General features: G+C 39.5%; 3 protein-coding genes across 8 annotated transcripts; 1 reads left to right on the forward strand and 2 right to left on the reverse strand.

Moving 5' to 3' along the window:
• Window positions 1–43: 43 nt before the first annotated feature.
• Window positions 44–10069, reverse strand: LOC111810930 (DExH-box ATP-dependent RNA helicase DExH6). Of its 4 annotated transcripts, XM_087117344.1 has the most exons (17): window positions 8701–10069; window positions 8321–8411; window positions 7855–8140; window positions 7610–7684; window positions 7378–7422; window positions 6732–6822; window positions 6552–6610; window positions 6032–6178; window positions 5422–5474; window positions 3804–3837; window positions 3535–3624; window positions 2483–3457; window positions 1271–2353; window positions 1083–1173; window positions 988–1052; window positions 456–789; window positions 44–355 (listed from the first exon to the last, which is right to left on the reverse strand). In XM_087117344.1, the coding sequence occupies exons 1-16, from the start codon at window positions 8813–8815 to the stop codon at window positions 550–552; spliced, it is 3540 nt and encodes a 1179-aa protein (XP_086973470.1). In that variant the 5' UTR covers window positions 8816–10069; the 3' UTR covers window positions 44–355; window positions 456–549. The 4 variants fall into 4 exon arrangements, with proteins under 4 accessions (XP_086973470.1, XP_023553546.2, XP_086973469.1 ...); XM_023697778.2 differs by having other exon boundaries at window positions 988–1173; XM_087117343.1 differs by having other exon boundaries at window positions 456–1173.
• Window positions 10070–10219: 150 nt separating this feature from the next.
• Window positions 10220–13032, reverse strand: LOC111785627 (oxygen-evolving enhancer protein 2, chloroplastic). Its single transcript, XM_087117346.1, has 4 exons — window positions 12655–13032; window positions 11578–11810; window positions 10832–10882; window positions 10220–10615 (listed from the first exon to the last, which is right to left on the reverse strand). The coding sequence occupies exons 1-4, from the start codon at window positions 12902–12904 to the stop codon at window positions 10355–10357; spliced, it is 795 nt and encodes a 264-aa protein (XP_086973472.1). The 5' UTR covers window positions 12905–13032; the 3' UTR covers window positions 10220–10354.
• Window positions 13033–14064: 1032 nt separating this feature from the next.
• LOC111785628 (reticulon-like protein B8) lies at window positions 14065–19688 on the forward strand. Of its 3 annotated transcripts, XM_087117746.1 has the most exons (8): window positions 14077–14174; window positions 14244–14356; window positions 14445–14529; window positions 15485–15663; window positions 15773–15953; window positions 16059–16200; window positions 17835–17904; window positions 19317–19688. In XM_087117746.1, exons 1-8 carry the CDS (start codon window positions 14092–14094, stop codon window positions 19487–19489), a joined length of 1026 nt encoding a protein of 341 aa, XP_086973872.1. In that variant the 5' UTR covers window positions 14077–14091; the 3' UTR covers window positions 19490–19688. The 3 variants fall into 3 exon arrangements, with proteins under 3 accessions (XP_086973870.1, XP_086973871.1, XP_086973872.1); XM_087117744.1 differs by having other exon boundaries at window positions 14065–14356; XM_087117745.1 differs by lacking the exon at window positions 17835–17904 and having other exon boundaries at window positions 14065–14356.
• Window positions 19689–21360: the final 1672 nt, after the last annotated feature.

Here is a 21360-nt window from a genome sequence, read left to right on the forward strand (position 1 = left end):
AACTAATTGGACTGATGAATGATGATTTAACACGACATAGCAATAAGAGAAAGAAGTCTCGATATCGTTTTCTAACGTAAAATTTCATATTACATATCAAAATTGGAGCTCAATTGTAACTTGAAGCAAGCATATCCTCTCATTGATAATGATATCATACTCTAATGAGCTGAAACCGAGAACGATATTCCTGAAAGAACCTGATTGTATCGAGTACTCGGGCAGGCGAGAATCGAGCCTGGTGTATTATACTTACATCTGTAGCTGAAAGCAAACTATAATGGATGGATTTGGAAGATGCTTGTTTCATCTCCAGAAGCAGCTGAGTTCCATTCTCTGAACCGTGTCTAGACATCTGTTTGAAGGGTAAAAGGCAAAGATTACTAACAGATGATTAACAACTAGATGCATACTAATACTAGCAATTAGAGTAATTTTTGGCTTAATGGCTATACCTCGAGTAATAACCGAGCGTCAAAGTTTCGACTATCATTGGACGTTAGACTGCAGAGAAGCGACATCTACTGAGCTCATTCACCTGATGATTACCTAGTTACCACGTGGTCGCTTTAGAGAGGTACCCCGCGTGCCATATGGTCCATACACACTTGATCCATACCCATTTAAACTGAGGCCTCCTGATGGAGGGTTCTGCTGTTTAGCTGCCTTTTGCTCCTTGGGGGACTTGCTTTGTTTATGTGTATTGCACTCTGGAGCGCGCTGCTGCCGGGTTGCATCTTGGTTTTGAGGGCGTTTGCGTCGCTTGAATCGCTTCGGCTCTCTACGTGACTGCAGAGTTGAGCATGCATAGACTGAATTAGATGAAGCCTTAACTTGAGGGCTTGATGGGTCACTTGGTTTTGCTGTTCTAAGATCAGGCAGTGGTAAAAGATTCCAACTTACCAGATCGTTCAAAATAGATTTTCGATTCGCTTCATTAACAGTAAAATTCTTATAATTTGAAAGCGGTCTACGAAACGAACTTACCATCTTATGTGTTCCTATAGATCTCCCAGGTAAAAAATGGCTGATATCAGTCGGATTTAGCATCGACGTCGACGTTGCTGCAGATTCTAATGAAATGCCAGATAAGCCATCATAGGATAGAATGGAAGCTAAGGCCTGCATAGAGGCACCAAGAACAGGAGGAAGAGCTTCATTTGGATGCTTTACCTGAGACACAATAAAAGGTCTGTCATTACAATCATGCAGAACACGAGTAAAATGAAGCAACTCCTGAAGCCAAGAACACGAGCCTATAACCACTTACTTTGAATAAGATTGCTGAAGATAATCGATCTCTCAAGCAGTATAACTGGGCAATATCAAGCGCCTTCGACAAAAAATGCAGCCAACCGTCGACAACCACAGTTACCGAGTTATCAGGGGAGGACATAACCATCTCTTCTGGTTGTTGATTTGATTTATTTTCGACGTCCACGCCAATTTCGTCGTTGCCATCATGGTCATTTTCAATACCACCTTTACCATTATCTTTCTCCTTAGCAGGGCCAACAGCAATCTCCTTAGCAACAATTAATAATGGGACAGGCCCAACAACAGTACATTTTCTTATGTCTGTACCAAGATCCCCACAGGTTATCTTGTCAAAAACAATAAGAGGGTGCCGATCGGTTAGCTTAAGTGACGGTTCAAAGTTGAGGGACTGTCGATGCAAAAGAACTTTGCCCCTCGAACGAGTTACTACAACAGCCCGTCTTCCCATCATAAGGGGTGGACGTAATCTTCCCACCATTGGATATAAACCAGCCACAAGGATGGCGTGGAGTACGCCAGGGTCACGAGCATTTAAGCTACAAGTTGAACTATCCTTAGGCATAAAACCATTCTGAACTAGTTCCATTTTGAGTTGCTTCCGCATGCAAGATAGCTTCGACATAGTGCTCCGAGAAATGTAGTATTTAGAACAGAAGAGGGACTCTTGACCCCTTTCTTCTGCATTTTTCCAGCATTCAAATGCAGCTACAATAGCTAGTTGATCACTATGGCCACCATACAAAGAAGCAAGCTCTGCTTTAGCAGCATCAGCTTTCCTTCTAGCGCTTGGTAACATCGGATGAGTGAAAGGGTCCTTGCAGTCCGAAACACAAGCCAGAGTTAAAGCAGGATCGAGGCAGTTCATCAATATGGCGAAGATAAGCATCTTGCTCGTTACTGGATGAACAGGTAATGAACCTAGTTTCTCCCCAAGCTCAGTCAGTCTCTCATCTTGTGACAAAGCCCCAATATCCTGAAGGACCAAGATTGCATTACCGATAGTATCTAAAACTGGAGGGTCCAAAGTCTTCCGCAAAAATCTCTCTATCCCACGATTGGGAGCAAGCAATTTCGCCTGCGAAATAAATCGACTATTAAAACAATTAAACAAGGAAATCCAACAGTTAGGAATACCTTTTCAATACTAAATGCATCAGAATAACACACCAATAAATAGTTCAACATACATAAGTTAAAATGGCACCTGAAAACAGAGTTCCTCTAATGGCATTCTCTTGATTTCAGGAACTTGAAAATCTGGAAGAGACGACGCACGGGACTTTGAATAAAGGTGATAGCATATCCCAGGCTGACAGCGACCAGCACGACCCTCACGCTGCTTGGCACAAGCCTTTGATATCAAAGATAATTGAAAAGTAGAAACATTATTGTAAGGGTCATAACTTTTTTCTTCATTCCATCCACTGTCTATAACATAAACTACATCATCAATGGTAATGGCCGTTTCTGCAATATTACTAGACAGAATAATTTTGCGGCAACCAGGAGGAGGTTGGCTGAAAACCTTCTTTTGCATTTTATAAGGAAGCGTTGAATGAAGAGGTATTATCAAAAATTTTGATGCATCTTTGAAAAGAGGATTGTCTGATAATCTATCTAGAGTTTTGCAGATTTCATTCCACCCAGGAAGACAAACAAGAATAGCTCCTTCTTTCGAATCACGGCATATTTTTTCTAACAGCTGCTCTAAAAGAGTAATATCAACAGATTTAGAATTTTTCTCGAGATATGTATCAATCAACCGTTGTTCTTCCTCGGAGTTGGATATGGAACTTTCCAAATGTTCTCTGATTGCTTTAGCAGTTTCTTTCTGATCTCCTTGTTCAGCCAATTCCAACGCCGTTGTGCCATCCTTGGCACGTAATTCACATATGGCCCCAAAAGATAGCAGCATGCAAACATCAGAAACTCTACCTTTTCCAGCAAGAACCATTAAAGGTGTTAGTCCAGTCACAGAATGCTGATAATTGAAAATTTGAGAGGATCCAGGTTTAGCAACCAATTCTAGAAGGGGATCAAATTCGTCATTCAACCAAGCCGTGTGAATTGCTTCGTCCAAAGCAAGCTTGTCTTCTTCAGTTAGCTCACGTCCATCAAGGTGGTTCTCTTTCTGAGATTTTACAATAGAAAGTACATCCTCCAGATAGAAATTTTTTACCTGAATATTTAAGAGTTAAAATATGGCCCTAAGATACATACCAATTCAAAACTACAAGATTAAAGTGGAAGGTTTACAGGAAAGGTGATTCCAGGAACATCGATGATTGGACAGACACCAAAGTATCTTGAAAACCGTTTAGCACTGATTGTAGCGCTCATTAGTATCTGTCAAGATATAAAACAAAAGCATGCATCTCAGTCACAATCAAATGACGAGACAACATAAATCTTCAATTGTCTTGTTTTCTACAATTACAATAAAGTATGAATAATTTGAATAGCAGTGTAAACAGTTGAAGAACACAAAAATATCTCACGTAAAAGCCAAAAAGAAAAGAACTAACCAGCCGTAAGTGAGGATATGATGGAAGCAAGCTTCTGCAAACAAGTAACAAAAGTGAAGAAAAAGACCCAGAATTTATATTAAATAAGGAAGCTCAAAATCGAGTATGAAGGTGAAAGAAACATGAACTTTGAAATGATATGGTTGTACCATAACGATCAAACTATAAGGCTTGATCAGTGGGGTCCCCCAGGGAAGTACCCAATTTTAGTTTCTAAACATAAAACGAGCAACGTTTACAAATGGAACCCACGCATTTTCTCGATCCTATTTACTATAGTAATAATAAAAAGCTTCCTTTCACCAATTCCCATATCTAATTAGTAGAGATCGAGATGGGTTCCATCCTCCAAGATGGCGGTATGTGCAAGGTGCCCCATGTTGCTGCATTCTGTTAGGCTAGGAACCATTGGAACAAATGTAGTTGAAAGAGACAATATACAACTAACATGTCCTATTGTGATAAGATGTGAGGTGCAGGTGGTGGTGATGACCTAGAGTATGCGTGGGAGCTCTTAAAAAGCACTTCAGGACCCGCACTTCATCTAACTACAGGTGTGGATAATGAGGCCACCTACACAACCTTCTTTTTTGTCCAGTTGTTGTGGTAAGATAGCACAGCTACTAAATCTAAAGAAATACTAAATCTCAATGGAGATCATCCCAGTCTTGAGATACATAAGACTCCTAGGAGCAAATTTAGCTAAGCTTGCTCAAGAAAGATCACACACATCTCTTCGAATGGTTATTTGTACAGGGTCTTTGTTACAATTGGTATCGTACATGGTTGAAGCTTTTAACCAACCCCGGTCTTCAATTTTTTATATTGGTGGAATTCCACCTTTCAACAACCCTCAACAAATAAGTTGGTCTTCCTTGAAGCCCTGCCCACGCTTCTCGAATTTGAGATATCCCTCATATTTCGGGTTCTTGATTTCCTAGACCCGTAATAGAAGGCTAGGAATAAGAAGAGAGTTAGTAGTCTTTGTTGGTGCAGGTCCTTCTCCATTGACGGAGATGACTTTTTTTGTTACTGTGGTACGAATCAAGCTCCAACCTTGAAAAGATAGCCTGAGGATCGACCTTGCTACAACCAAGTTCACTGCTGCCAAGCAAGGGATGGCAATAACTAAAACCTCATGTTGTGGTGTTTAATGTAGTGGAAACAAACAAGATCCCCCTTTTTTACTTGTTGCCAAAGATGAACTCATAGTGATACCCACACTGGCTTGCCATTTGTCTCAACCAAGGCTAAAAGAAATGTCTGTACTTCCTAGCTAATTATAGAAGTAGCAAATTTTGTGGATGACAGACCAATATTACTTATCCGATAGTATGGATAATTTGGTAGGAGAAAAATAAAACAAAATACCATCCAAATATTGAAAATATTATTCACTTTTATTCAATTCCTCTTGGCTTCATTTTGTTTTTTTTTTTTGGTTATCTCCTTTGGTAAGGATGAGAGCGGGAATTGTTTGACAATATTTCTCATCTTCTTTCCATTCCTTACGGAAAAAAATTTTAATTCAGAATAACTGACCAGTTTTAGTTTCTATGTGGAAACAGAGATAAGTAATAAATAAGTCATGCATATGAGAGACTCAACGCAAGTATACCTCAAAATTGTTAAAATGAAGTCAGTGCAGCAGTCCCTTTCATGAACTTCATCCTACAAACGTAGAAATAAGATTAATATAAGGCCATAAAGACATGTATTCACAATGCAAAGATGGAGAAACGTGTAATATTGCAACATTAACTAATATAGAGACAATACTTTAGTTGATTTTTATTTATTTTTATTTTTTTGCAACGCTGAGGAATAAAAGAGTCTCTTTAGGATAGAAAATCGAAACATGTTGAAAAGAGGCATGGAGAATAGTTAGATCTAATGTCTCCCTTTTAAGCTTTTACTACTGAACTTTTTAGAGTGTATTTTGTTCTATTTGTAACCAAAAATTGGGCCACGTTCATGTGATTTTTTAGCACTTTCGTGTAAATTGTTGTATATATCTTTTGATGGCCCCTTGAAATGGACTGGGTCTGTTCTCAAATGGCTTAGGAATCTCAGGAAAAAAAAAAAAAAGTTTGTAAGGAAAGTTTTCAAGGTTGATTTCGTTAGGGAAAAAAAAAACAAACCAAAGTTTTCAAGACAGCTGAAACAAAGAAGGTTTTTTTTTTTGGCAACTTTCTAAAGCGTACGAAAGCGAGAAATAGAATATATACCACAATAATATGAGTTAAGTTAGATAGAACTTTTTTCCTCCTCTTTTCTGAAGCTTCCAACCCTTCTGGAATCAGCACCCTTAAAAGACTACGTGTTGTGCAGAGTATGACTGACGAGTGCCTGCCACCATGACTATCCAGCCATGTCTTCCATTACAAAAGAAGGGGGGAAAACATCAGCTAATATAATGTTTATGAAAGCAAAATTAACTAGAGGTTATATACATCTCCATAAGAAATAATTTCCATTGTACAGATTCTCGAAATAAGCTATAAAATAAGAAACTTTCACAATTCCAATCCAGCTGAACTCCAAACGACAGGTACATACACGCATGCAGATCATACAAGCACCAAGAACAAAGTGATTAAATTGATAAAGTCCAATTCTATTTTCATCATAAACATCAGCTACTTCAAGATAATGACCAAAACAGATCCCCACTCCAAAGGATAATAAAGATCTATACAAGAAAGATAGTTAGATATCATTTAGCATAAACTACCGGCAGAAGAATACCTTATATCCAATATCACTTCCAACATTTTCTCCTCTTTCATAGGAGATTCGCTCAGCAACTAAAACAAGGCAACAAATTCAAAGAAAATGGAAGTAAAATGACTAATAATAGTAAACTAAGTAAACATCATAATCTTAAAAAGAAAAGGATAGGCCGGAAAGGTAATAAATAGAACAAACCTGACATAGTGGATATTTGTCGAGGATGGGTACAGACTATCTTACATGCTTCTCCCTTACCCCACATATAATCCAAAAGAAACTGAGGGACCTATAACATATTTTACCAAAATAATTATATAGAATGCAACGATTTTTTTAAATTTATTTAACTTTCATATATATATGTAAGTACATGTAAAGAAAATTAAAGGTAAAAAAAAAAAAAAAAAAAGATCTCTTAAGGAAGTAGTGTAAATCAGAACATGAAAAATCATCAAGCTGGTGGTCATTCCATGAAAGAAAAACGACCTTGTGATGATTGTCATAATTTTCCTCTCACTATCCACATTCAAAATGCAAAGCAAAATCAGCAGGGTATATATGTGCCAGCTGCTAATTTGTGGAGGACCAAGTAATACTATAGAACACATGGATACCCAGTTATGGTAACCCTAGCCAGTTGAATCTAAGAACCTTCATAAACGATTTGGATATGCAAACCCCTAGTTCGCAAATGCTAAAACCCCAAATCAAGTTGTGAATATTCTTATTCGAACAAATTCATTGCATCCAAAACAAAGCATTAGGCAAGCAAGAAATGATGAATTCAGAGGGGAAATAAATAAGTAGAAAAATTAGGAATCATTAAAGAGAGAAGAATAACCTGTGTTGTCTTTCCACACCCAGTCTCACCAGTTATGATAACGACCTGCTTAAAGCCAATGATTAAACAGCTATTGGGATAGAAATTGATGCATCAATTAAGACGAGGGAGTCAGAGACATCAACACTAGCTCTGAAAAACTATGTAAAACGTGCATAAAAATATTAGGTCTTTTAGGTGGTCGAAAGATGGTATGTAAATTTGAATACCAGGCAGAAGAAACGTAAGCAACCTGGTGAGATTTAACTTTTGAAGTAATGACATCTTGAAAGGATGCAATTGGAAGCTTAGATCTCTCTTCTGAGATCTACAAAACAAAATATACCAATAGTTCACTTTCAGTTACTTTGGTGATAAGATGATAAGCTTATAAACTTCAGGCGTATTTCCTATTCGATACAAACTAAGAGAAAGAGATATGAAGGTACAGCATAAAACCAGAAACTTCATCGCTTTTGTTCATGTACTCAAAGAAACCTTTTTCAGATTAGCGACACTCTTCACTCTATTAGTATACGATTCCCATTTCTTCATTATCTCTTCCTTGCTCATAGACGGCCTAAACAAAATGTCATCTTTCTTTCGCCTTTGTTTATCCGCCTTTTTTTTGTGTTCCCCAGTCGTTGCCTCGCCCGATTCTCCATCAACAGGAGGATACGTACTAAATAAATCGTCGAAAACATTTTTGGACTTTTCAGAAAATTTCATGGTGTCCATTTGCGGTTTGGATTTATATACAGAAACACGTAGTTGGTCTCCATGCCTACAAAAAGTGTTGAGCAAATGAGAAACTGAAAGCAAAACATTCCAGGGGCCAAATAAATGACTAGATGCCCCTCAAACATGGGAAAATTTTCCTTTCAAAAACATGAAGGTACCTATATGGCTATATATGACTAGATGCCTTCTTAACTCAGGGGAGACATTGCTAATTGAAACTTACCCAGAACTCTTTGATATCAAATGCATTTCCTGGCAGATTCGATGAACAAGAGAATATCCACGCTTCAAATCCTCAGCGTTGAAAGTGAAAACTGCATGAAACATCCAAATACTTGCTAATTAAACAACAGGTAATGACAGACTCATTGAACAACTTTTTTTATTTTCACTGTGATTTCAGTAGAAGGGTTTGAGAGCATTTTGGTAGTTTGTTTAATTTGAGTTGGTGCAGACAAAGCCAGTGTACATTAATATGTCGAAGAAGCAATCACCGGGCAGCCAAATTTCACAAAACCCATTAAAACCCAGAAAGTATTTCTCAATTTCATTGGAATGTGACAGAAAAACAACTGAAATAATCCATTTTCTTTTCCAATTTACCTTCGTCGTTCGACGATGAAAACCGTCGGAGTGCCTTTCTAATTGCACTGCCGACATTTTCAACTGCCGTGAACTTCGGCTTTTGTCCTCCATTCTTTGGCTTCTTCTTCACCATTACTTCTCAACCTGTAGCTTCAGTAGCTTTTTTCCTTCAAGAAAACTAAAAAAGAAGAAGAGACGGCAGTGCTCTAAAGCCCTAACGTATTTGGCGCCAGCTTTTGCTTCGGCTGTCATCAATGCACAACTTCTTTCCTCTTGATCTCTCTGCATCTGAAATGGGCCATTGCTGAACTGATGCGCCGTACCGGGCTGCAGGCCCAAACGTTTCGGGACTCCTCACATCTCGGAAGTGAACAATAAAATGGTGTAAATGTTCATTTTCGTCTTTAAATCTTTTTAAATTTTAATGGGTTGAAATTTTCTTAATTAAATTTTTGTTTCATTGGTATATTTAATTCTTTTAATACGTCACCTAAAATATCGAATGGTCGACTTTAAGTGAAAATATTGGTGTCTCGACCACTGTTTCTCGGTCTTCTCTCATTCAAATGTGGCGTCAATTCATTCACGTACTCTTCTACTTGTGTGAGATTCGTATTGGTTTGAGAGGGGAACGAAGCGTTTCTTACAAGGGAATGGAAACTTTTCTCTAGTATGCATTTTCTTTGAGAGGAAGCCCACGAGGAAAAATCTAAAGAGGACAATATTTGCTATCGGTGGACTTGGGCTTGGGCTGTTATAATGGTATAGAGATAGACATCAGCCGGTGTGCCAGCGAGAACACTGAGTCCCAAAAGAGGGTGGATTGTGAGATCTCACATCGATTGGAGAGGAGAATAGACGGTAGATGCTAAGCTCCGAAGGGAGAAGAATTGTGAGATCCCATATTGATTAAAGAGAGGAACAAGTGTCAGTAAAGACCTGGGCTTCGAAGGAGGGAGAATTGTGAGATCATCGATTAGAGAGGGGAACGAGTAATATCGAGGACGTTGGGGCTCGAAGGAGGTAGATTGTGAGGTCTCACATCGGTTGGAGAGGGGAATAACGTTTCTTATAATGGTGTGGAAACCTCTTCCTGGAAGAATTGTGAGATCCCACATCGATTGGAGAGGGGAACGAGTGATATCGAGGACGTTGGGGCTCGAAGGAGGTGGATTGTGAGGGCCCACATCGGTTGGAGAGGGAAATGACATTTCTTATAATGGTGTGGAAACCTCTTCCTAATGCGGGGAAGGTCATAAGGGTCGAGGACGTTGGGGCTCGAAGGAGGTGGATTGTGAGGTCCCACATCGGTTGGAGAGGGAAATGACATTTCTTATAATGGTGTGGAAACCTCTTCCTAATGCGGGGAAGGCCATAAGGGTCGAGGACGTTGGGGCTCGAAGGAGGTGGATTGTGAGGTCCCACATCGGTTGGAGAGGGAAATGACATTTCTTATAATGGTGTGGAAACCTCTTCCTTACGCGGGGAAGGCCATAAGGGTCGAGGACGTTGGAGCTCGAAGGAGGGGGATTGTGAGTGTGGAAACCTCTTCCTAACGCGGGGAAGTCCATAAGGGAAAGTTCAAAGAGGACAATACCGCTAAGGTAGTGTTCTCCAAAATATACAACAAACGCCTCTCTCTCGCTCGTACACACATTACTAAACAACATTCTTAAGCAACACTGAAAGAACTAGTTGCACCTTCCACAAACTTCCTTGCTCCTTTAAACCACCTCTTGTCTCCCGCTTGTGCCTTGCAGATGTAAAGCTTTCCATCCTTCACAGTTGCTGTGATCAGCTGGTGCTTCCCACCCTCATCTCCATCCGCAGTTCTTGTCAACACAGACAAGTAGTAGTATGGTTGTCCTCCAACTTCCGACACCGAGCTCTCCAATACGTTCGCTGTTGCCACTGCGTCCGGGTCGAACCCACCCTAATCAATATCAAGATTTTAATGAGTTCGGGTCGTTTCGGTCCAGAATAATCACAATGAAACATGTAAAGATAGTTTCGTTTTTAGTTTTCACGGGACAGAACAGAAGGGGTTGAGGATTGTGTCGGAAAAACAGAACAGAACATGTTCCTGTTTATGTTTGTATTGGTTGTAATGTGAATGCATCATTTTTCAACTCTATAATGGGAAAATTACCTCAGAAGCAGTCTTTCCAAAGTAGGCTTGTTTTCCCAGCAAATAGTCAACCTGCAAAGCCCAAATTGAAGCATGTGAATTGACTCTTCTGTTCTAGTTTCAACCAAATCTGACATGAATAACATTAACATATTTCAACAGCCAACAACGTTTTCAAACGCAAAATTGATTATGAAATATTAAAATGATGTCTTCAAGTGATTTCCAAAGTAACAAACAGATTTCAACCATTTCGAGAGTGACATCGTTAGTAGATATTGTCCGCTTTGGCCTGTTACGTATCGCCGTCCGCCTCACGATTTTAAAATGGGGGAGAGGTTTCCACACCCTTATAAGAAATGTTTTGTCCCCTTCTCCAACCGAGGTGAGATCTCGCAATCTACTCTCCTAGGGCCCAGAGTCATCGCTGGCACACCACCCGATGTTTAGCTTTGATGCCATTGGTAATAGTCCAAGCCCACCGCTAGCAGGTATTGTCCACTTTGGCCCGTAGACGTGCTTTCAAATCGCGATGTTGTCAAATAAGACAATATCTGCTAGCGATGGGTTTAGGCGGTTACAAATGGTATCAGAGCCAATTATAGGATGGTACGAGGCACTAGTCGGAGTAGGGCTAGACCCTCTCTATAGCAGATGCGTTTTAAAACTGTGAAGTTGCAGTGATATGTAATGGCCTAAAACAAACAATACCTACTAGCGATAGACTTAAAAAAGAAGTCGATAGATAAGGGGACGGAGATTGTTACCTGCGCAAGGAATTCTTCTGGGGAGCCATAGTCTTTGATGGATTTCTTGTCGGTTGGGTTGATAATTACACTAAGATTGCTGTTGGCATCAAAGTTGTCTTCGTATCTAAGAACTTGGCCTGGGAATTCCCTTTCTTTGCTTGGATTCCACTTGGAAGGTATTGAAAGCTTGAATCCATCTCCATTGTATGGCAAGTAGTCTGTGTTGCTCTTTGGCTTTCCAAACACATTCGCTGCAATTTTAATATCAATCAAATATCATTCCAATCATCATACAAACCAAAAGAAATCAAGAACACGCTTAGAAAATGATCATCAGTTTATAAGTAAGGAATATTTCTATTGGTACGAGGCCTTTTGGGAAGCTTATGCTCAAAGTGGACAATATCATACAATTGTAGAGAGTCATGATTCCTAACATGGTTGGTATAAGAGCCATGCATTTAACTTAACCATGTCAATAGAATTCTCAAATGTTGAACAAAGAAGTTGTGAGTCTCGAAGGTGTAGTCAAAAGTGACTCACGTGTCAAACAAATTGTGTACTTTATTCGAGGGTTTTAGAGAAAGGAGTCGAGTCTTGATTAAGGGGAGACTGTTTAAGGGCTCCATAGGCCTCAGAAAAGGCTTTATGATGTACTTTGTTCGAGGGGAGGATTGAGTTTCGAATTTATAGTCAAAAGTGACTCACGTGTCGAACAGATGGTGTACTTTGTTCGAGGGCTCCAGAGAAAAGAGTCGAGTCTCGATTAAGGGGAGGCTGTTTGAGGGCTCCATAGGAGGCTCTATGTGTTTGTTACGAGGGGAGGATTGTTGAGGATTATTGAGAGGGAGTCCTACGTCGACTAATTTAAGAAATGATCATGGCTTCTATTGGTATGGAGCCTTTCGAGAGAGTTTAGGCTCACAGTGGACAATAGTGGACAATATCATACTATTGTAAGACAAGATTTAGCACTAAAATTCCAAAACCATCCATCAAAATTCAGCTAAAACAGAGCAAACAAAACTGACAAATTACTGAAATGAATTACAGAAGATGTTTATTCAAATTCCCTAAGTGGGTGAATCCAATTACCAGCTTCTCCATAAGCAGCATCAGCCGGAGAAACCTTGGAGCCAAGAGCAGCGGCGCCAATGAGGACAGTGAGAGCCAATCGGCGAGAGACAACACCGCCGTCCTCCTCCAGAACGGGCTGCTGCTTCTGGGCACGGCAGACAAGCAGCTGCGCAGGCTTGAGCGGAGCCACCTGGCGTGGGGAGGACGACGATCTTGCGGAGGCGGCGGTGAGGGCGTGGTGGTGGAGGAAACAGGAGGTGGAAGCCATTGTTGGAGGCTGTAAGTGAATGAGAAGGAGGATTTGGAAGTGGGTATAGAATAATGTGTGGAGTTCGTGAGATTTTTGTTGCTGTTTATGTGAGTTTTGGGTTTGTGTGGAGGAAAATGGTCGGCGATTGGATTGCGGGGAAGAAGAAGAACAAGAGGAAGGGATGAGATTATTGATTTTTGGATAAGGTTTTAGAGGTTATGATTGGTGCCAGCTGTACATTTCTGCTGCACAGTCAGCAATTTTTGGAAGATCTTTGTACACATGTCATGCTCTTATTGGTGGATCTTTTTTATTTGATATTTTAACCATTTCCCGTTAATTTATTATTGATTTTTTATATATAAATATATAGACATTCTATTTAAAATATCTTAAATGTATTGGTTGCATAAAAATTATTATTATTTGACTAATCTCGTTACAAAATTAACGATTTTTTTAGGTTCGAGCATGAACTTGGACCTCGTCTTAACGAAAGTAATCATGAGGATTGACGTTTTTTTTTTTTTTTTTTTTTTGTGCGGTTAAATTACAGTAACACTGAGTTTGTGATTTGAACAATTTTATATTGGGTGTCTGTGTCACACGGGCATATACAGGCACACATGTGTCGAATTCAGACTTGAATCCTAATACAACTCAGTTGGGGGAGTACTAGATTGTGCACAGAGGAAGGAACATAAGGTGGTCTAGCGTGTTGACCCGTTAGCTAAAAGAAACTCTCCAATAAGTTGCATGACTTATGTTTGTGCATATTTATTGACCGTGATATCATCAACGGGACAAGGTATTCTGTAAATTTCATTGTTGACCATAAACGAGAGATGAACTTGATAGTAAAAGGAGGGTAGTGTTCTCCAGTGGCACAACAACAAAAGCACGGTGTTCTACACGGGTGGCAAAAGAAACGAAGGGAGAGAGAGAGAGAGAGCATTATTAAGTGGCGGGTGTCGGGTCGGGGGAGGAAGGGGACGAAAAAGTCAACAGGATTTTTGTAGGGACCATGAACTTTTGTACGTGGCACATGGTTTACTTTAAATCGCAACCATATGACATATTTCATCAAGTCACACGTCAATATGAGGTCCAATTTTAACATAAACTCGAACAATTATATGAAATTTTAATTGTTTTAACTTTATTTTCTTTGAATTGTACCTAAACTTGTACAACAATTTGATCGTATGAACGCGCCATTGAGTCTAGATCATGTGGAACAGAACAAGCAATCATCCGATTGTCCAAAGGGGGAAATTCAAGAAATTAGGTATTCTTCTAGATCCTCTCTCCGTTTCGTTCGTAGTCAGCTGATGATCTTGTTTCTTTCCGATAAAAGAATCACAGCTGACCCAAAGGCATTCGCGATTGGCGTCCGTCAACATGCAAAATTCAATGCGACCCACTCGGAATTTTCGTACCTGGGTCGGTGGTGGCCCGCTAATAATTTCAGTAAGTCATTTCCCGTTGATGTTCTTGGAATCCCGTAATTTTTTACTTCTCTCATCGTCTACTGTTTTTATCACTCGTTTTTGTGTAGTGCTTAACGGAGTTTTTTCAGAACCCACTTTCATCTATCTGTTCTTCAGTTTCTTCCTTGAAGACCCATTAATTTCCTGCTCTTGGTTTGTGTTCTTGAGTTCCATTTTAGATTTTGGTGATTTTCTGCTTGTTTTGCTTCTTTTTCAGGATGATTCCATCTTTTAATTTGTTTGTTTGATGCTTAAATGGGGTTAAATGCTGCTAGCTTGTTTTACTTCATAGTTGTTGTAGATTTGATCTTTCTCTTTTTGTTTACTTCTGCTGTAATCTTGGTAGCATCCTGTTAATCTCTTACATATTGTTTCATCCTCCTCTGGCTCTTGAAGATTCTATTTCGTTTTATCTTGCATTACCACGCTGAATATTTGGATGAATCTGAAGATTTTGATGCTTGAATGAGATTTGGATTGCTTTTGATCTTGACTTGGTATCCTCCTCCTGGGTGGATTAAAATGTTGGATGGTATGGCTAGTAGATATTGTCATGTTTAGGCTTTCACTTCCGGAGTTCTCCTTAAGGTTTTTAGAATGCGTTTGATAGGGAGAGGTTTCCACACCCTTATAAAAAATGTTTCATTCTCCTCTCCAACCGATGTGGGATCTTACAATCTACCCTTTCGGGGGCCAGCGTTCTCACTGACACTCATTCCCTTCTCCAATCGACGTGGGACTCCTCGATCCACCTCTCTTCTAGGCCCCTTGTCCTTGCTGGCACGCTGGCACACTGCCTCTTGTCCACTCCCCTTCAGGGCTCAGCCTCCTCACTAACACATCGCCCAGTGCTAGCTCCATTATCATTTATAATAGCTCAAGCCCACCGCTAGCCGATATGACTGTTATGCATTTTTGAGTGGAAAGTTTTGGCAAGGAGCTTGGACCTTGATTTGCTCCTTTACTCATATGATTAATCTCATGCATCCTATTGACTATTATTGTTCTTATTTTGTGCTTGTTTATATTTTTATCAATCTGCCTTCTTGTTGAATAACAGCTCAGTCCTTAACTTTGGCTCCTTTTTCTTGTTATTTCTTCTCTGAAGCACAAGAACGATGTCTGAGAATGTAACTGCTAAGGATCTTCCTCAGAATTTTTCTGAAGCTCCTGCTGAACGTGGTCATAAGGTAGAATCAGTATCGTCATCAAGTTCAGTGCCTGGTCGGGACAAGCGGATATTTGGACGAAAAAAGTCCGTTCACCATCTTCTCGGGGGCGGAAAATGTATATCCTTATTTATATGTTCTTAGTTTTTTTTCATCTTCTATAATCTTTTTCATGTCATGAATCATATTACTTCATTTTGATTTCTCTGCTGATCAAATATTTGTAGCTGCTGATGTGCTGCTATGGAAGAACAAGAAAATCTCAGCTAGTGTTTTGACTAGTGCAACTATTATTTGGATACTGTTTGAATGGCTTAGTTACCACTTCTTGACTATTGTTTGCTTTGCTCTGGTTCTTGGTATGTTGTTTCAGTTTATATGGACAAATACCTCAGGATTTCTGGACAGGTGATTGGAAAATAGACGTTTATGCCATTGTTTCCCATTGACTTCAATGCATTTTCTGGTTTTACAAATGCTGATGCATTCTGTAACATGTTTCGTGCACTGCAGAACATCGTCTAATGTTCCTCACCTCGATCTTCCTGAGGAACTATTTGTCGAAATTGCTGTCTCATTTGGTGCCGAGGCTAACCGAGCTCTTCATTTTCTCCAAGATATTGCTTGTAATGGAGATTTGAAACAATTCCTTGGGGTATGCTATCATATTTTATGTACTACTTTTGCAATTTTGTGCATTTCTAAAGGTCATTAGTTGTAATAGCCCAAGTTCACCGCTAACGGATATTGTTCTCTTTGAGCTTTTTTCCCTTTCGGGTTTCCCTTCAAGGTTTTAAAACGCATCTGTTAGGGAGAGGTTTCCACAGCCTTGTAAAGAATGTTTTGTTCCCCTCTCCAACCAATGTGGGATCTCACAATCCACCCCCCTTCGGGGCCTAGTGTCCTCGTTGGCACTCGTTCTCCTCTCCAATCGATGTGGGATCTCACAATCCACCTCTCCCTTCAGGGCCCAACATCCTCGCTGGAACACCGCTTGGTGTCCACCCCCCTTCGGGGCTCAACCTCTGTAACGACCCAGATCCACTGCTGGCAGATATTGTCCTCTTTGGGCTTTCCCTTTTGGGCTTCCCCTCGAGGCTTTAAAACGCGTCTGCTAGGGGAAGGTTTCCACACCCTTATAAATGGTGGTTTGTTCTCCTCCCCAACCAATGTGGGACATCACAACCTCCTTGTTGACACACCCCCCGGTGTCTAGCTTTGATACCATTTGTAACTGTCCAAGCTCATCACTAGCAAATATTGTCCTCTTTAAGTTTTTTCTTCCGAGCTTACCCTCAAGATTTTAAAACTCGCCTGTTAGGGATAAGTTTTCACGCCCTTATAAAGAATGGTTTGTTCCCCTCTCCAACCGACGTGGGATCTCAAATTAGTATTCTCTGCACTAGACATTCATATATGAGTATTTCTCTGCACTAGACATTCATATATGAGTATTTCAGTTCAAGACCTTGATTTTGAATAAATACGAGCATCAACTTTCTGTTATTGATCTTAAACTCATAGCTCCCCTCACCTCTCACCTTAGGTGCATGCCTGAGGTTGCCTTGGAAACACTGATGGTAGCATTCTAAAGGGGATCAGCTTAAAACCATGAACTATCTGTATCAATGAATGCCATTACTCAACAATAGACATGAGTGGTAAAAGAAAAGAAGACGTGCACCCACCGCTAGCAGATATTGTCCACTTTAGTTCGTTATGTATCACTGTCAGTCTCACGATTTTAAAACGCATCTATTAGGGAGATGTTTCCATACCCTTATAAAGAATGTTTCGTTCCACTCTCCAACCAATGTGGGACCTCACAATCCCCCCTTTTGGGGTCCAGCGTCCTCGCTGGCACATCGCTCGATGCTTGGCTCTAATACCATTTGTAACAGCCCAAGCCCACCGCTAATAGATATTTTCCGCTTTAGCCCGTTACGTATCACCGTCAGCCTCATGATTTTAAAACGCGTCTACAAAGGAGAGGTTTCCACACTCTTATAAGAAATGATTCGTTCCCCTCTCCAACCAATGTGGAATCTCACTCACATTTGAAAAAGCCTCTCTATCTTTCCTGAACTTGCTGCTGATTCAGGAAGCGATATATGCAACTAATATGTTAGTTGAAAATATGAACACCAAACACATTGGACATATAAGTATGGTGGCTTAGTTTTGCAAGAATCTGCTATAATTGGATGGAGTTTCTTTGATTATAACTCTCTAGGAACTTGCTGTTTTGATTTTCTTGTAGATGCTTCTTTAATGTGAATATGTTTTCAGGCTGTAGTAAGCTTGTGGGCTGGTGCTGTGATTAGTAGCTGGTCCAATTTCATTACTGTCTTGTATGTTGGTAAGTGGCTTCAGATTCAGCATCTCAAAACATTTACATCTTTAATTTCTTTGATCATATTATTTACTTACAACCAGTAGGATTCATTCTGGGTTGTCCAAATATTAATCTACAGTCCTAGAGGGGATGACCTGCAGATATCTGTTTCAAACTATGATGGCTGCTTACTTACCAAATGTTGTAGGATTATATGGTCGTGTGAAACTAGTTGAGATGAGTGTAACCTGACCCAGATTGTAACGGCCCAAGCCTATCGTTAGTAGATATTGTATTCTTTAGGGTTTTCTTTTTAGGCTTCCCTTCAAGCTTTTTAAACTGCGTTTGCTAGAGAGAGGTTTCCACACCCTTATAAAGGATGTTTCGTTCTTCTCCCCAACTGATGTGGGATCTCACAATCCACCCCTCTTTTGGGGCCTAGCGTCTTTGCTAGCACTCGTTCCCTTCTCCAATCAATGTGGGACCCCCCATCCATCCCCCCTTTAGAGCCTAGCGTCCTTGTTGGCACACCGCATTGTGTCCACCCCCCTTGGAGCTCAGCTTCCTTACTGGCACATCGCCTGATATGTATCTCTAATACCATTTGTAACGGCCCAAGCCCACCGCTAGCAGATATTGGCCTCTTTGAGCTTTCCTTTTCGGGCTTCCCCTCAAGGTTTTTAAAACGCGTCTGCTAGATAGAGGTTTTCACACCCTTATAAAAAACTTTCGTTCTCCTCCCAACCGATGTGGGATCTCACACATACACTTTAGTTATTTCATTTCGTCAAGTAAAATATAGGATAGTAACCTGACCTAGACTGTAATGGTTCAAGTCTACCGCTACCAGATATTGTCCTCTTTAGCCTTTTCTTTCGAGCTTCCCCTCAAAGTTTTTAAAACGTGTCTGCTAGAGAGAAGTTTCCTTTTGGGGCCTAGCGTCCTCGTTCCCTTCTCCAATCAATGTGGGACCCCCAATCCACCCCCCTTCAGGGCCCAACGTCCTACTGGCACACCGCCTTGTGTCCACCCCCCTTTGGGGCTCAGCTTCCTTGCTGGCACATCGCCCGATATGTAGCTCTGATGTCATTTGTAACGGCCCAAGCCCACCGCTAACAGATATTGGCCTCTTTGGGCTTTCCTTTTCGGGCTTCCCCTCAAGGTTTTTAAAACGCGTCTGCTAGAGAGAGGTTTCCACACCCTTATAAAGAACATTTCGTTCTCCTCCCCAACCGATGTGGGATCTCACATATACACTTTAGTTATTTCATTCGTCAAGTAAAATATAGGATAGCTACATCATACATCCCATGGAAAGTCGGATATACCTTATGCCTAATTGTTTTCAAACACGAAATGTTGTAGGTCGAGACGATCATCCTATCCTATGAAACCACCAATCTTCACAACTACTAACACATTTCAAATACATCCAGGTTTCGTTGCAGCCCATACGCTTCCAATTCTGTACGAGAAATACGAAGATGAAGTCGACACCTTCGCATTCATCATCTTTGACCAGCTTTGTGGTCACTTCCAGAAGTTGGATTCCAATGTCCTTAGCAAGATCCCCAGAGGAGGACCATTACCGGAAAAGAAGCATGAATAGATCATTTTCAACTCAGTAATGCCTAAACCATCTCTAGTTTTTGCAAGTATTTGGCTGTGTATGATAGAAACGAACCTTTTAAGTTTATGTTTGCCTGTCTGCTGCTGAACTAGGAACCATCGTTGACTGATCTTTGCAGCCATTGGCTTCATTATTATAAGTGCTTGACTCAAGCATATGGACTGTTTTTTGAATTAAAGCCTTGACCCAAGCAATCGTGTTTGGATCGGGGACTGAATCATTTACCTCTCAAACAGTAATTGATACCTTATCCACTAAACTATAGCAGAACGGTTTTCTTTCTATTTTCTTGCCAAACGTACAACCTACAAAAATCCATTTTCTTGTTCATGAGGTTTCCGTTCAAGGGCTTCAACCAACATTTCGCCACATGCATTGTGAATGAGATCAAAATCCCGAGAGATTTTATTGTTTTAAAAATATATATTTATAAATTAAAATTTAATTTTTGAAATTCTTTTTAAATGTTGCCATTATAAACGATAAAAATAGATGCAATCTCAATTATTATTCATTCATTAAAAAAATTTACTAAACACAAAATTTAAAATTTAATTCATTAAAATAAAAATTTTAAAATTATAATCTAATGTTTTAATTACTATGATGTTGATGTAACAATATCTAATTTTAAATAATTTTCAAATAGTTCCCAAATCACATAAAAAAACCATCACATGGAGCCTAATTTATTACACTAATTTTGATTTTTTTTAATCCAACCACTTTATCTATAAATATTTATAAAATGACTTAATAATATTTTTTTTATAAAGACCATAAAATAAATAAATTCAAATTTGCATTTACGCCCCTACAAATTGTTATTTACAATATTAAAGTACATGAATATTAAATATATGTCCCTCATTCTTGAAGCACCACATGTAAATAATAGTAAAAATATTAATTAAAAAAAACCCTTGAAAAAATATAATAGAGTCAGCATAAGCTCTCATGGTTTTGGTTTGGGCTTCCCCAAAAGACCTCGTAATTGAAATAGTATTCCTTGATTATAAACTCATGATCATTCCCTAACTTAGCCAATGTGGGACTTTCATTCAATATCTCCCCTCGAACAAAATACGTCTCCTCTTAATCGAGACTCGACTTCTTTTTCTTTTGAAGTCTTAGTCGTTTTTTACTATACCTTCGAGAAGCCTCAACTCCTTTTTCTTTTAAAGTCCTTTGTTTGACATCTGAGGATTCTATTGACATGACTAAGCTTAGGGCATGACTCTGATACCATGTTAGACAAACACGACTCTCCACAATGATATGATATTGTTCACTTTGAGCATAAGCTTTCATGTCTTTGCTTTGGGCTTTGTGAAGCCTTTTGGGAAAGCCCAAAGGAAAGCCACGAGAGCTTATGCTCAAAGTGGACAATATCATACCATTGTAGAGAGCCGTGTTCGTCTAACATATATTTTTATTAATTTAGTCTAATTATATCCCTTAAAAAATTTAGTCAAATGGTGAGAAATATGTGCCCTTTTACTTACAAATATGTTAACTTAGCACGTGACTCTGTCCTCCCCTGAAAAGAGAGGGCTTTATTGGACGGTGCGTATATGCCAAACAAGTCCTTTCCAAGCTAATATTAAATTATAATCTTTCGAAATTCGGGTTACGATCTCGACATTAATTTTAAAAACTTTTATTTTCGTCTTTGAACTTCGGAGTTCATTTCAAAAATATACCATTCAGAACTGAAATATTCGTTTTTGTTAAAATTAATTATGAAATTTGACGTGTTAGTTTATGTGTAAAATTTTGAAAGCGTGCGTGATGCTGTTTACATTTGTATAGAAAGTTAAAAGGTCATTGTTACCATTTATTTCATTTTG

The sequence above is a fragment of the Cucurbita pepo genome, chromosome 14 (assembly GCF_057944985.1).
Source record: "Cucurbita pepo subsp. pepo isolate OVF chromosome 14, ASM5794498v1, whole genome shotgun sequence".
Taxonomy (NCBI): domain Eukaryota; kingdom Viridiplantae; phylum Streptophyta; class Magnoliopsida; order Cucurbitales; family Cucurbitaceae; genus Cucurbita; species Cucurbita pepo.